General features: G+C 37.3%; 1 protein-coding gene across 1 annotated transcript in view; it reads right to left on the minus strand.

Annotated features, from left to right (window-relative positions):
• LOC141499383 (annexin A13-like) overlaps positions 1 to 12029 on the minus strand; it is a 29724-nt gene extending 17695 nt beyond the window's left edge. Inside the window, exons 1-7 of the mRNA XM_074202126.1 lie at positions 11990 to 12029; positions 11681 to 11775; positions 9805 to 9975; positions 5310 to 5343; positions 5123 to 5202; positions 3225 to 3293; positions 2736 to 2837 (exon numbers count right to left, since the gene is read on the minus strand). Coding sequence (XP_074058227.1) covers positions 2736 to 2837; positions 3225 to 3293; positions 5123 to 5202; positions 5310 to 5343; positions 9805 to 9975; positions 11681 to 11775; positions 11990 to 12029 — 591 coding nt within the window. The remainder of the gene's footprint in view (positions 1 to 2735; positions 2838 to 3224; positions 3294 to 5122; positions 5203 to 5309; positions 5344 to 9804; positions 9976 to 11680; positions 11776 to 11989) is intronic.
• Positions 12030 to 16760: the final 4731 nt, after the last annotated feature.

A 16760-nucleotide genomic window follows, 5' to 3' on the forward strand; every position in this document is an offset into this window, starting at 1 on the left:
TCACTTTAAAATGATCAATAGGCAGTGATGTGGGTCAGGAGATCTGATGAAATAATTATTAGTATGCTGGAAATATTCTAGGAATAATTTCTAGAGAAATGATTGCTGAACCCATGGGAGCTAATGAGATAGCTAGGAAAAAGCAAAGAGAGCAGAGAAAAGGTCTCAGAACAGAGCCTTGGGCAGTACATGCAGTTATAGAGATAGGGGTAACCCAGGAAAATAGGCAGAAGGAAGGGTCAAAATAGAAAACAGGAGTGGAATGGTGCCAGAAATACCCATAGAGAGCTTACAGGAGAAAAGAGTGGTCAGCAGTGTCCAATACTGCAGAAAAATCAAGAAAGTATCAAATATTAATGCCACCTTCATTTTTTATAGATGAGGAAACTGAGGTACTAAATGACTTGTCCTTTGCCACAAAGCTACTGATGGCATCTTGTACCTAGATCTTGGGAATACAAATCCATCACTCTTTCTATTATTCTGCCCTACATTGGTATGATTTATACTGCAGGATATGTACAGTAAGTGACAAAAGCAAGATGCCAAGGTCATTGCAAGATTTACAGAACAAGGGGAAGAGGTATTGATAATTTTTTTTAGGTTTTTGCAAGGCAAGTGGGGTTAAGAGGCTTGCCTAAGGCCGCACAGCTAGGTAATTATTAAGTGCCTGAGGCTGGATTTGAACCCAGGTACTCCTGACTCCAGGGCTGGTACTTTATCCACTGAGCCACCTAGCTGCCCCTAGGTACTGATAATTTTTTAAAAATGATAAAGATGAAAATAGAACCAATTGAAGGGTTTTTTTGCATCTAAGAATATGGGCTAATTTGAATTTGATTCATAAAGGAAATCAACATACATTGCTGTATTGTTTTAATTGTAGGGTCCAAAGTATGATTTTCTAAAAAAATTTTTGTTATAAATTTAATAATCATGAACAAAGCAAATAATCAAATAAATAAACCACATAAGGAATGAAAAAGCTTATCTAAAAACCCTTGGCATTTAAACAGGGTAGAACAAATGAATTAATAAATAATAAAAAATTGTTTTTTTCTTGTCCCTTTCCAAAACTGTCTAAATTTCCCTTTTCTTCTTCCTTCCCTCCCTCTTTTCCTTCCTTCCTTCCTTCCTTCCTTCCTTCCTTCCTTCCTTCCTTCCTTCCTTCCTTCCTTCCTTCCTTCCTTCCTTCCTTTCTTCTTCCTTCCTTCCTTCCTTCCCCTCCCCAGATTGACTGGTATTATGAAAGGACTAATAAAAGCTAAAGAGAGAACTCAGGCTGGAGAATCTTGAAGTTTTCATCCACTTTCAGGCACTTGCTGTGTGGTCCTGATAAGTTACAGATGGTCCTAATTTTAAAAAAAATTCCTAATTTATCAAATGAGGACAATAATACCTTTCCCCTCTACCTCACAGAGTAATTAAAAGGATTAAAGGAGATAATAGAAATGAAGGAACTTTAAATAAAATTAAAAGTTCAATGTGAAAAAAATCCATTGTGGGACAGAAAGAGCACTGGACTGAGTCAGAGTCTAGCTTGGGTTCATATGCCAGCTCTGTGGCTTGCTCCTTGTGTGACCTTGGTCAAGCCATTTCCCCTTGTGGGCTATAGCTCTTCATCATTGAAATGAGGGGCTTGGATTAAATGATTTCCAAAGTCCTTTCTAGCTCCAAGTTTGTGATTCTAGTCTCCTATGATATAATACTTGCAAATCCCAGTTGGCAAAAGTAGCAAGGGTGATGGTGGTGATAGCAATGGTGGTAAGAAAAATCAGAGTTACAGAAGTCTGGAGACCAGACTAACCCTAATTAATTCTAACTCTGCCTGGAGAATCTGCCAGGCTCACTTTTAGACCTCAGTTTTGTCATTTGGAAAATGAAGTTGTTAAACTAAATCCTTTAAATCACTTCCAGCTCTAAATTTTCTGATTCTAAATCTAGCTTGACTTGTAATACTGGACCACTCACTAAAGTCTCAGTTTCCCCATTTGTGAAATGAGTCTGATGGACTAGATCACCTCTAAGATTTTGTCCAGTTCTAAACTTAAGTAGAGACTGCTTTCAATGTGAGCACATTCTCCTGCAGTTATAGAGATAGGGGTAACCCAGGTGTGTAATTTGTAGTCTTTGAGAGTTCCCTGGGGACACCGAGAAGCTAGGGATTTGCTTGTGATTGCACAGTCAGTAAGGGTCAGGATTTAAACCCAAGTCTTTTTACCAACAAAACCAGTTCTCTGAAACCATGAGGTACCTTAAACTAGGAAGATGCTAGATGTTATATCTATAACAATTTCATTAAATTACAACCTTTCAGGGATACTTCTCTGGGGTATTGGGGAGATAATCATCATCTATTCACATTTGAAATTGAGATCATCATAATAGTGATAGCTTATTTTTCCATATGCTTGACAATGCTTCCTCATAATAATCCTGTAGTGTAGGTAAGAAGAGCACCCTTAGCCTCATTTTTTTAGATGTGAAATCTGTACCTCAGTGATGAGATTTACTCAGCAAGGGTCACAAATCTAATAAAAGCTAGGACTCAAACTACAACAGACTCAGTAATACTTCTATTCCTCCACAGTTATGTTGACCTATGCCCCCAAGACCCCAAGGATAGTATTGTAAAGTGTTAAGGAAGAAAAATCCCCCAATTTCTAGATTTCTGGTTTTGTCTTAATTCTCAATTATAAGTGCTAAAGTAATTGTGGTAGTACCAAGTCACTTACAATTTGATAGGCTTGGAAAGTGGCCCTCAATTGCTTGTAGTTTCTCTTTGCCAGTATCTCATTGAAAGCTGATTCATCTGTGCCCCAACGACCTTCCCCTGCCTTAAAAGGTCAAAGATCAGCATTTTGTTAAAAATCCTCTTGAAAAAGACTGAAAGTGCTGTTTTTTTAATACCAAATATCACTTAAAAGAAATTATATTCATAGACTTGAGATGCTTCACTTATGAACTTTAAACTTCTAATAGAGGTGAATAAAGGCATGATATAAATGGAGAATAATTATCATTTACTATATTTAAAATGAAAAGTCTATTCATAAATGAGCATATTTTAATTTAAAGATGAGCACATTTTCATTTCTCAGATAATATAATTACTTCCTAAGTAATTAGAAACACTTCTCCCATACAATGAGAATAATATTAAGTGGTAAATCAAAAAAAGGAAAAAATAATTCAGAGAATTATTGGCACATTTTCACACTTACATCATAGAAATCTTTTGCATCCTGACCGGCTAGATCTTTATCAATAGTCTCGCCTTCATCTCGGTCAGCCTATAGAAAGAGAAACTCTATCAATTACAGTTGCTGAGTGACTCTGGGAAATCAAAGAAAAAGTAAGAGAACTGGGGAATTTTCTCTGATCTGGTGGGAAGGTCTGATCCTAAATCCCATCTAATTGAAGTTTATAATCTCTGTAGGGATTGCCACAACTATTGCTCTTTGCTGCCATCTATTGGGCACTATGATAATAGAAAGTATTAAGTAAAATTGTTGGTTTCTCTGTCTTTTTCTCTCTGTCTGTCTTTGTCTCTCTGTCTCTCTGTCTCTCTGTCTGTCTGTCTCTGTCTCTGTCTCTCTTCTCTCATAGAACTCAGGGATAGTTTCTTAACATTGCATTACTTAGGGTCTTGAGGAGACCAATTTGTCCATCCTCTTGCCAATGTAAACCTCTATTTAAAATGTCTCTAGTCAGAGAGCACAGAGAGGAAGGAAGGCTTTCTGAAGGACTGACCTGACTTCTCTTTGCATCAGCTTGTGTCTTTTCTTTCTTGTTCTCTTCTGCTAGTCCCACCACAGAGAGATGGGCCATTTTGGGGGGGGGATGGGGTTCCATCATAAAACAAAGGGAATACATAAAGCCTGCAAGGACATGATGTATCAGATGTGATGTGAATCAATGGACTGTCTATTTGGTTGGATGTCCAGTAAAGAGGACTGTGTGTTCCCACAGTCCTGTGTTGGGACCTTGAACAGCTGACTGTTGTTGTCAGAGAATTTTTGATTCAGTTTTTATTTGACAGTCAATAGATGAATCTGGTTCCTTCCTTGGTTAAATCCTGGTAAAGGAAGTTCAATGCCATGCACTTTTCTAATCCCCTCAATTTTGCCACCTCCTGGCACTTCCCCTGAGTTGCTCATGGCTTCCTCATCTCTATTACTGCCCTCTGTCCTGCTTGGCTATTTAACCTTAACTCATTCTCCAAAATGTTGCTCTGAAATGTTTCAAGGAGGCCACCATGTGGAAGGTTTTTGTCTGAAATTAAAGGTGGCAAGTTCTGGGCCCACCTATTATTTCCCTAAATAGACTATTCCCTCCAAAGATTCAGTATAACTCATTCATGCCTATTCATCCTGTCCAATTCTCCCCCATGTCATTCCATAAGTTTACCAAAGGGAGTCCATCTCCCATTCAGGGAGCCATCTGTATAGTCTCTTCACATTAGGTGGACAGCAAAGGGTAGTGTGGTTATCCATTTGTTATCCCTCCCTCTCAATATGTGATTAGCCCATCATTTCAACAGCTGACATTTACTAATCTTATAATCATGGACAAATCACTTAACTCTGGGTCTTAGGCTTAAGACTTACCTATTAATTTGTTATGTATATTGTCGCCTTCAGTATTTGAAATCCTAGAACTGAAGAATCACAAAAGATCCCTTTGCGTTTAAGATTCCCAAAAATCATTTGAGAGAAGAAAATGTTGTAACCAAGGAATTAACTAGCTGAACCTTTTTTTTTTTAAAAAGTTCCTTATCCCTCAAATACTTCTTTTCTTGCAATTTTCACCAAAGAACCTTGATGACTAGAGGTAGTTGTTTTTTAAGTTGTGTCTGACTCTTTGTGACCTTGTAGACCATAGAACATCAACACTGTCTAGGGGGTTTTGTTGGCAAAGATACTGAAGTGATTTGCTGTTGTTCTCTCCAGGGGATTAAGGCAAACAGATGGTAAGTGACTTGCTCAGGGTCACACAGCCATTAAGAGTTTGAATTAGGATTTGAACTCAGGTCTTTCTGAGTTCACCTAGCACTCTATCCACTGAGCCTCCTATAGAAACCCCAATATAAAATAAGAGAGTAAAATCTCTGTTCTCTTACCTGCAACAAGGACACAAGAATCTTTTTAAAGCTTCCACTTGTGTCGCCTCTGACATCATCTTCAAGGTTACTGTTGAATACTATTAGAAAAGGAAAAAGAGGGGACCAGATTTACTCTCCCCGGTAGACTGTGAAAAAGACCATTTCTTCTCCAGACTAGGTAGGATTTATAGAAAATGACACTCACGCCTTTGGTATGCCTCTTTTATGGCTTTGATTTCCTAGAGAGAGGGAATAAAAATAAATATACCACCATCAGGTTAGTGTGCAATGGACTCTAAAGAGAGACAGATACAGAGAGAAAAGAGACATGCCTTCCTTCACTAGGCTACTTGATGCTGATATTACTATTTAACAATTAGAAGTTCATACTTTTGTAATTTAAATGGACCTATCCAACCCCTTCATTTGTCAGATGAGAAAATTGAGGCCTAGAAGAGTTAAGTGACTTCCCCAAAGACAAATAGATCATAAGTGACCATTAATTGAAATTTCATTTGTAAAGCACTTTATAAACCTTAAAGTATTATATAAAAATTAACTATTCTTCTTTTTGGTATTCCAAATCAGGTGCTCTGACTCCAAATCCAGAACTGTCTTTTTTATTTTTTACTGTGCTGTGATGCCTATCTGGAATTCAGATTTTTGGGCAAATCACTTTGCAAATAGCTTAAAAGGTAGATTTCTACTTCACCCTCAACATTTTTATGCAGGTAAAATCTGGTTAAAATAACCCCGAGCGCAACATTGCAGGAAGAAGGCAAGGGTGAAAGCATGACCAGTTGGAACTGGTTGTTTTGTCTTGGTGAGGGGAAGGAGTGAGAGATTTACTTGCTTACAAATTATATTTGCTAATGATTTTCTATTATATTCATGATGTTTCCTCTCATCTTCCTTTTCCTCTTCACTTTTTAGTTTCTTCTTCCTCATTGTCCTTTTCTTCCTGACTTCCCAGGTTTGCAGAATTTCAAGAATGACTCTGCCCCAATCACTTTGCTCTTCATCAGATCAATTGGGCTAAAAATAAGGAAATGACCTAGAATTTGAAATAAACTGGGCCAGACCTAAACTATGACTAAATAAGACTTCTGGTGGATAGAGAATCAACCTGGGAGCCAGGAGGATTGGGTTCAAATCAGCCTCTAACCCAGACTGGCTATATGAAGATGAATAAATAGCCTAAGTGCTCTAGGCCAGGATCTTCAAATTCAAATAGAATCAGGTCTCTGCAGGCAGCACTGATGATTTTAAAAAATCTCAAATTAACATTGTTTTGTCTCATTTTTATTTATTGTGTTAACCATTTCTCAATTACATTTTAATGTGGTTTGGAGTATTTGACTCTGCTCTAGGAAATTCTCTAAGCTTATAAATTGCAGATATGGTGCCAACTTGTATTTAAAGAGACCATTTTCCCATCCAGAAGAGTTTCCCATATTACTGGAATCATAGGTCTCGTCCCCATTCTAAATACTAATGACTATTAATTATTGGTCATACATTAATAATGGCCCAACTCTTTGGTTTCTATTCCTCCTGATTCCTAGATGCCTGTGATTCTTGCAAACCTGAAAAAGGCACAAGAAAATCAGTGCAGACTTTTGAATGGATGTCTGTGTTACATCTGACCTTTGGGTCACATCTGAGCACACTAAACATTTTGCAGAAGAAAAGAAGTACTGGTTATTAAGAAATAATCGTGGTGTGAAGAATAAGGCATCAACAAAATCTTGAAAGATGAAACAGGAACACCTTGTTGATGCAGTTGATAGAGCACTGGCCCTGGAGTTAGGAGGATCTGAACTTCAAATCCAACCTGAGAGTCTTCCTAGCTGTATGACCCTTGGGTAAGCCACTTAATTCCAGTTGCCTTCAAAGGAAAACAAATGAAACTAAAAATCAGAGCTGAAAAATTTTCTTTTTAAGTTGGAAAAGAGTTTGCAACTGCGGAATATGGATGTTGGTGAAACCTTATTTATGATCACATATCTTGGGGAAGGACTTCCAAAGCTATGTATCTCTCATGTCTATTTTATTATATTAATATTAATAACAATAATATTACTCTCATCTATATGGTACTTCAAGGTTTAGAAGAAATCTTCCTCACAATCCTGGGAGCTAGATAACACAAGGATTATCACTAATATTTTGCACCTAAAGAAATTGAGGTTGTTATAGTTGAAAGGGCAAAGCAGCAGGAAACAGAGGACTGGAGTTCAAAGGTGGGCTCTCTTCCTAACTACATGCATGAAGTTGCATGTCATTTAATCACGACCAGCTTCAGTTTCCCCTTTATAAAATGAGGGGATTAGGCCAGCTGATTTCTAAGCCTAAACCACCCTAGAACTGCAAATCAAGATCCTTTGATCTGACCACAGTCACACAGCTTTAATATATCAGTAAGTAAAGAGATCAGGATAGTTTGATTCCAAGAACAGGGCTCTTCCTGCTACAACCCAACTCATTCATGATATTCAGATAGACCTGTGATTTCATCTGTGTGGACATGCCCCTTAGAGGCTACCACATATCAAGCCTCTCTTCACCCACTCATTTTGTTTAACTCCTCCCTTCCTTCCATTTTTCACCAGGCTTGTGATTTTACTAGCATAGGAAACTTCTAATGAGAACATTCTCTTTACCAGTGAAAGTTGACACCTTTTTTGTAACTCATTTTGTATTATCTGGGAACCCTGGGAAGTTAAAGAGCTTGTTTACTTGTTTTGGTATTCCCTCTTGGGGATACCAGTATAACACCCAGAGATTTTTCTATTTTTTCTCATTTGTTCCACAAAGCTGGTATTGTCAGATAGCATACCATATCTTATAAGTACATATTGAAATTAAGGGAAAAGTTAAGACAAGAGATACTAAAATGTATCCTTGTATTCTTATTGATTTTAAGGTGGGACAATAGTGGCCTTAACCCAAAGATTCAAGAGACTTAATCATTTGATGGAACAATCTCCAAAAAAGTGCAGGCTGTCAGTCACTAGAGGGAGTGTCTGCTCTCACATAAATCCTCTATAATAGGGACTTCTGCTTTATCAGGCCATTTACTATTACAAAATAATAGTGATAATCCTTGTGTTATCTATCTTACAGGGTTGTGAGGAAGATGCTTTCTAAACCTTGAAGTACCATATAGATCAGAATTATCCTTATTATTATTATTGTTATTATCATTATTAATAATATAATAAAATGGCCATGAGAGATGAATACATACATTTTGTAAGGAAAAAAAGCTCTGGATTTTTGCAATCCTTAATTTAGAAGCAGAAGAAAAGATTTGTGTAGTAATAATATAGTTTTACTTTCCTCATAACAATTGAATCAACTAGAGAGGGTATAAATATTATTAGTCTCATATTATAGATGAAGAAACTGAGGTTTAAAGAGGTTAAGCCAATGATCATACTCTTGATAAATTATAGTGTCAAGACTCAAATTCATGTCTGAATTACATCTATGACCTTAGGCAAGTCACTTCTCTCTGGACTTCAGTTTCCTCAACTGTAAAATGAGGGAGTTGGACTAAATGACCTCTCTTCCATCTCTAAATCTATGTTTCTAGGATCCAGTCTTGTCTTCTGACTTCAAGTCCAGTGTCATTTCTACTACACCAATACCTCATTAGTAAAAGGAAACTACCAAATGAAGCATTTAGGTTTTCAAATCAGAATATTATATACAAAAACAGAATCTTAGAGTTGGAAGCAATAACCAGAGCTCATTTTGTTCAGTTTCTTATTCCATAAATAAATCTCCCATATCCTCTACAACAATGGTCATCTAGTCTAGATGTCCCCATTACTTCAAGTAAACTTGAAGGATTTGAACATAGAGATTTACAACCCAAAATAGTGAAGTGATGAGGGCCCACCAAAAGTTTTCCATAAAGAGGAGTTTCTGACTTTTTTGCTGTGCTCTGCAGAATCTCAGGTTGTTTACAAACTCAGAGGTCACTAGATCCAACCCTCACTGAACAGGAATCTACAGAATCAGGGTAGATAGAAGTTTCAAAGGAGTCAATTTAGTCTGATGTTGGTAAAACCTTCCTAGTATTACTACTCTTCCAAAGTGGGAATGATCTTCCTAGAGAGTTAGGGGGTTCTCTCTTCCTTGGAGATCTTTAAGCAGAGCCTTGATGGCCACTTGTAATATGTTATGGTAGGGATTTTTTTCATACACAGGTTGGACTAGGTGACTTCAGCAAAGGTGCAATGGATGACTGATGACAGCCAATTGTTAAATTTTCAGTGTTAGCATTTGCGCCACAGAAATTGGCAAATAAATTAAGGCTTGCTTTGTAATTTTATTATTATATTCTAGACTTAAGAAAACGTTAATCATGAAGATTAAACTAAAATTTGTGTCTTATGAATTTTCACCCCCCCCGTTGTTAAACATTTATTTGTTTACTTATTCTTCTCTGAAGAACCTTCTAACTCTTAAATTCTCTGTATCATGATTTTGTTATTTATCATGTAAAGTGGGGTATAATAACATGGGGCCAATCCATTGGAAAGATTCGCTTCTTTCCAGACTTTGTCCAGAGTCCCTTTCATTGTGGGAGTCCACTCTCCTAAGGCAAGTTCTATATCTCTAGGAGAGAATATTTTCATCTTTTCCCTTAGTAGAGTCTTTGAGAAAAGTCACGTGACTGTGGTTCTTACCTTATTGGTTCTGGTGCAGAGAATCTCAATCAGCACAGATTCATCGGTCCCAAGGCCTTTCATGGCTTTATGTAGTTCTCGGGCACTGTATTCATTTGGGAGATCCAGAAGGGCTAAAGCTGTCTTCTCAAAATTCCCACTGAGCTCACTCTTCAGTACCTCTTCAAGGTCCTACAAATACATACAAGATCATTGTATGAGGGACACGTTCATCCATTTTCCTTTAAATGTTCTCCTTTAAACATTGACAAGAAGGTAAAGGTGATCTCAAGGTCTACAGGCAATCTCTCATGAGTACATGAACCAAACCCTAAAGGAGGATATTACGGGCATGAAAGCTATTGATCTTTGTGAGATCATAGATATAAAACCAGCATGAACCCTATTGTTGAATACCCTCCTTTTGTAGACTGAGACTCTGAAAGTTTAAAGGACTTGCCTAAGGTCACACAAGTGGTAAGCATCAGAAGGCAGGATTTGAATGCAAGACCTTTGATCCCAGAGGCAGTGCTTTTTCCACCATAGCACACAATCCAGAGATGTTGTCTGGGAACAGTCTAAGTGAAATTTCCCAAAGTCCTCCAGTTAATTAAAAAGACTCCAAGTCCAAGACTTTTTACTCTACCACATTTAATCTTTATAAGACTTTAATACAAAGTTAAAAAAAAAGACCAAGTAAGTGATATGAAAGATAAAAGACAAAATACTCCATGAGTTCAAAGAAATAAGGCATTATCTTAGCCTCTGTCAGGAGGAGGAGGTAAGGAGTTGGGGGGGGGGCAGCATTTAAAAAAAAAACTGTGTGAAGTAGGTAGGGTTTGATTGGGACCTTGTTGCATGTGTATACATATACCTGAAGTTAGGGGTTGAGGAGGGAATGATATTCTAGGTAGAGGGACACGTAAAAGTAAAGACACAAAGACAGGAAAGCACAAGGATTGTTTTGGTAATGGCATTATTTAGTTTGCCTGGAATAAAGGAAATGCAAAAATAAAGAAGTTACAGGTTGGGGTCAAATCACTGAGGTCCTTGAACATCGTGAGAAGTAACATCTCTGGAGAAAAGTAAAGGAGAAAGAAGAAAAATAACAGAGCAGACATGAGAATTGACAAAGTCACAGCAGTCTGGGACTCTTTATTGTAGGGGCAAAGAGCCTTACACACTTCCATTGCTCTTGAAGGTATCATTTTATTATGATAACACACCATTTCACACCATAATAGATCATATTTATATAGCTCTCTCTATTTTTGTCTATTGAATTCCTACCTTAAAATTCTATCTCAAATGCTAAATGTGAGGCAGTATAATGGAAAGAATATTAGATCTGAAGTCAGAGAGGGATGAGAAGATCCATTATATTTAGTTCCATGTACAGAAACTGGTTCACTTGCAAATTGTTGATCCATCTGCAAATTGGCAGCTGGAACTTGCCAGCTTTTAAAGGGGAAAAAAACTCCTCTATTCCAGGTTTTGTAAAAATGAAGTCAATATTTTAAAAACTCTAAAAGAGTTTAAAAACAGTCAAGTCCAAAACAACAGTAGCCACAGCAAGTTACTAAAATAATTGAACAGTTTTAAGAAATCAATAGTCTGTTAAAAACAATTTCATTATTTTTCAATATTCTGAATATGGAAGAGTGAAAAAGCTTAAGAATGAAAGAATGTCAAAGAACAAGTGTTCATTAAGCCAGTCACTATGTTCAGTTTTAAGGAAGATAAAAAATTTAGATAAAATGATCTATGCTTTGTGGGAAATGAGTCTAATAGGAGTGTGTGTGTGTGTGTGTGTGTGTGTGTGTGTGTGTGTGTGTGTGTGTGTGTGTGTGTGTCTAAGTGAATACCATACAAATTGTGGTATACATCTTGAGATTACCTTGCCATATGTGGTCTTGTATTTGTTCTTTATTTGTTGTCTCTGGTCTATTGTTCTGCTGGACAAGACTTCAATGATGGCAGTTTCATCAGTTCCTAAGATACAAAAAAAGAAGCCTAAATGGATAAGAAAGGGGTTTTATTTTGACCAAGAGGAGAAAATCAGCACAAGCTGCTTCTTTCTCATTCAAATGTATAGTAGAACCCAGATTGAACTCAAAACTTGGCTTTCCTGTAGTTGATTTGCATTGACTCAAAAAATTGCATTTCCATCTCTATCCTTCAACAAAAATTTATTGTGCATCTTTACTGTGTAATGTGAGGGAGTTGGACCCACAGACTACTTCCATCTCTAATAGCTCCCTTTTAAGCACAAGTATTATTGTCATTATTTTATAGATAATTAGACTGAGGTGAAATGATTTGCTTAGGGGTCATAACTAGGAGGTGTCAGAGCCAAGTTTTGAAACCAGGTTTCTTAACTCTAAGTTACTTTTCTCAATTCTAAGATGCTGTGCTCAAGCTATAGGCCCCAACTAGTTAAAGACTAGTAGCAGTATAAGGCCAAGGCCAGAACCAGTCCTACATTTACATAGAATAGATAGATGTCGATGTAGCATGGTTTGAAAGATGCTGAAATGTCTCCCTCCCCAAAATGTATCCCTTATTGCCTCTGCTATGGACACTGAAATTTATACCATTAGTACCATATTGTTTTCAGAGCTAAAAGGAGGACAGTCATCAAAGTCAATGCTTTCACTTACTAGATGAATATATTGAGATCAAGAGAGATTAATTAATTTTCTCAAGGTCACACAATGGCAGAACCAGGTCTTAAATATTGAATAATTAAATATTCCTTGTATTATATGGGATATAATACAAACTTATTTTCAGATGAATTTAAGGCTTTATAAAATATGAGAACATTATTTGGAGTCTCCAGTCCAAATCATGTTCAATTAAGGGTCATAACTATAGCCATGGCCCAACCCTCTGTGGCCTGTGGGTATTTTCTGTTGGAAGAGGGCTCTGGTATGACTGATCTTTGGGCCTTTTGCCTTTCTCTCTACTTTTCTTCACAAAAATTTGCTGGCAAAGCTTCCTGAGGATCATAGTAACTCTGTAGGACAAAAGTTTGAATCAATTCTGCATTTAACTCATTAGCTACCATCATTGTGGAATACTAGTTATTAGGTAGAACTTAACTGGCTAAAGAAAGCAAGGCTCTGAAGGAATCAGACACTGGAGAGATGTGTTCTGATGGAAAGACTGAGGTCAATAAAAGTCTGGGATGTATCAGAAGGAAGCTCTAATGAGTTAGCAAGGAACTCAACTTAGTCCCCTGCCCAGGGAAGAGGAGGTAAGGAAAGAAGAAGATCCATTTAATGAAAATATGCATCATCCTTTTGATGTGCCAAGAATTCTGAATAAGGAACCAAGACCCTGACTTCTAGTTTCTAATACAAATAATCAAATGACTTAGGCAAGTCACTTGTATACTTCAGTTTCTGTCTTTGTAGAAAGGTATTATCTTTCCAATTACTCAGGCTTGCAACCTTGATGTCAACCTTGACTCCTCATTCCCACTCAGCCCACATATCTGTAGCCACATTTTGTCATTTCTACCTTTATTTCATCATTCATATATGTCTCCTTCTTTCCACTCCCACAGCCATCACCCCAGTTCAGGACCTCATCATCTTTCAGCTGGCTGATTACAATAATCTATTTATTTTCTTCAGTCAAGGATCAAATACAAAATCTTCTGTTGGCTCAAACCTTTCATAACCTACTTTCTCTAAACTACCACAACTAGTTTTCTCATAACTTACTTCTTTCGGTCAAAGAAATCTTCTTAAAGAAATGATCTGATCATATTATCCCCTATTCGTAAATTCCACTGGCTCCCTATAACCTCCAGAATCACATATAAAATTATTTGTTTGACTTTTAATGCTTTTCAAAATCTTGTCACTTTCCTCTGGTACTTTGTTGTTGTTGTTTAATCGTGTCCAACTCTTTGTTACCTCCATTTTCTTGGCAAAAATATCAGTGTAGTTTGCCATTTCTTTCTCCATCTCATTTTACAGACGAGGAAATTGAGGCAAACAGGGTGAAGTTATTTGCCCAGGGTGACACAGCAAAAGAATCTGACGCAAGATTTGAACTCAGAAAGATGAGTCGTCCTGACTCTAGGTCTAGTGCTTTATCTACTATGTCTCCTAGCTAAACTGGCCTCCTATGTGACATTCTCCCAACTCTGGTCTTATCAATGACTTATTCACATGTCTAGAATACTTTTTCTTCTCATCTTTTCTTCCTTTATTTCTTAAATTTCTTCAAAACACTGCTGAAATCCTACTTTTTTTTCAGGAGACCTCCTGTATGTATCTTGTATGAACATAATTATTTGTATTTTATCTCCTCCATTAGAATGTGAGCCCCTTGAAGACAGGGATGATGTTTTTGCCTTCTTTGTTTCTTCAACTCAAAAAAAAAGAGTATCTGATATAAAGTCAATAAATGTCCATTGACTGACAGATTGACTTTATGAACTTACTATCCAGAACTACTCTTCCATACATCTACTTAGCATCTGAATCCTCTGTCAGAAAATACTCATTTAAAGAGGAAATATAAGACTCACTAATCTTCATACTGTATGAGGTTTGGAGCTATGAATGGAGCTATGAAAATATCTGTAATAAATGGAACGGCCTTCATAGCTGAGGTTCAGTCCCTTCTTTATGAGTATTTTCCTGCCCTCTAAAAGTGCTTCTGGGAAGTTGTCCCTTGATGACCAGTCCTTGTCAGTCTTCCGAGAGAATCCAAAATCTCTAGAGAGCCTTCTTAGTCTAGGTGAAGAATGAAAATCCTTCTTTAATTCAATAGACACAATGGAGTAAGAAACAAAACTTTGCTGGGAAATTATGAGGGGAAGGAGAATTCAACACAAGAAGGTTCAAATGTCAAGATGGTCTGGGTTTTGGAGACACCTATATACGGATATACGAATATTCCTATATATGTAATAAATACATACATACTCACATATATTTGTTTGTTCCATTCTAACCCTTTGCAATTAAGAGAAGAGATTTTGTTTTTCATGTCTGGGAGGGGGAAGTTGGAAGACAGTTGGAAAAGGTGGGACCATAACCAGTGGGGGTAGCTATTTCAGAAACTCTATGATGTGAACCTATAGGGAATATTCAAGAAATATAGTCTGTAGTTTAGCTGTGAATGTTGTCCCCTTTCTGACTAGATGCTTCTTTATAGATATTTCTGTAGACCTCTGAGGTTCGGTGATGGGATTTCTAGGTACAATCAATGAATTATGGGCCTTAAAACTGAAATGGCTCTTAGAGGACAAGCCATTATTTTAGAGATTAGGGGACCCAGGCTCAGAGATTGTAAGGGACCTGTTCAAGCAGAGCTAGGACTCTAGCACAGATCCTCTGATGACCAAGCCAGTGCCTGTTTCATGACAGCACTATCCTAATAGTAAATTCTGATCCTACAGTCAGTCCCTTACATGAGTAACCTATAAAAATGATGCTTCAAAAATAGCCAGTTAGATGAGGAAAGAATGTGGCCCATGAATATACATTTAGAAAAATAACACCATAGTTTCCAGAATTTCCTTTTTGAATATCAATAACAATTTTTTTAAAATAACAAACCTGTTTGGAAATGACTTAGAACCTACCTGCGAGGGGCAGCTAGGTGGTACAGTGGATAGAGCATTGGTCCTGGAGTCAGCAGGATCTGTGTTCAAATTTGGCCTCAGACACTTAATGATTGCCTGGCTGTGTGACCTTTAACCCCATTGCCTTAAATAAATAGTTTTTTTTAAATAAAAAAAGAAACTGCCTGCAGGGAATCTGGAAACAGGTGACTTCTATGATATGATGCTTCTGATTTTCTCAAAGAAGTTATCTCTACTTCCCAGGCAAGAGGAAGATTTATTAAACAGTGACCTCATTTTACATTTCACGATGTGCGTGTCATACATAAGTAGTCCTTGCTTTGGAACAGTTTTCTATAAACATTTACAATGGTTTGAAGTTCTGTGACCAGTCACCAGACAGTGGTTCTTAGAAACTTAAAAAAAAAGAAAAAATAAAAACCCCAAATCTTGATTGGACATTGAGGAATAATGACATAGTATGGCTCAAAACTTAAGTGATGACTTACCCCTTGAACTGCCAGAGGTCTTTACTCATGGTGTAGCTCTGAGAAGTTCACTTGGGGAAAAAATTGAGAAGGGATAGGGAGGAAATTGGCCAACTCTTCAATAGGATGGAGGTCATTGAGTTTGAAGGAAGCAAAAGGGATCAATGTGTCCTTAAGACCACTGAAATCAGCTGTGGTTGTTTGGTCTTTGTTTCAAGTACTAAAAATTGTGGTTAGCCACAAACAATTACCTTCTATTCAGCTCAACTTACAGTCCAAGCCTCAGCACTGGATGGATGACAAAATGATACATCCTGTTTCTATTTCCAAACCACCACTGGGGCCTTTAGCTTCCTCTTCTGTAAAATGGGGTTATTGAAAAGATGAGAGAAATGATCTATGGGAAACATTTGAGCTTTTTTAATAAGACTAATTTTGTACATGAACATACATATAGCTATATGGATCCAAAATGTAGATACATCTGTCTCTCTCTGTCTCTGTCTCTCTCCTCTCTCTCCCTTTCTCTCGGTCTCTCTGTCTCTCTGTCTCTCTGTCTCTCTGTCTCTCTGTCTCTCTCTCTGTCTCTCTGTCTCTCTGTCTCTCTGTCTGTCTGTCTCTCTGTCTGTCTGTCTGTCTGTCTCTCTCTCTCTCTCTCTCTCTCTCTCTCTCTCTCTCTCTCTCTCTCTGATACTTGAGAAACACTAATTGGTATAGATAGAACATTGGACCTGGATTCAAGAAGACCTGAGTTCAACTCCTGCCTGTGTGATCCTGGGTAAGTCACTCAATCTTTGTTTACCTCCATTTCTAGTTCTGTAAAATGGAAATAATAACAGCAAAATAATCTTTCAGAATTACCATGAGGAACAAATGAGATCATTGTAAAGTCTTAGCACAAT

Source organism: Macrotis lagotis, chromosome X, assembly GCF_037893015.1.
Source record: "Macrotis lagotis isolate mMagLag1 chromosome X, bilby.v1.9.chrom.fasta, whole genome shotgun sequence".
In the NCBI taxonomy this organism is placed as follows: Eukaryota; Metazoa; Chordata; class Mammalia; order Peramelemorphia; family Peramelidae; genus Macrotis; species Macrotis lagotis.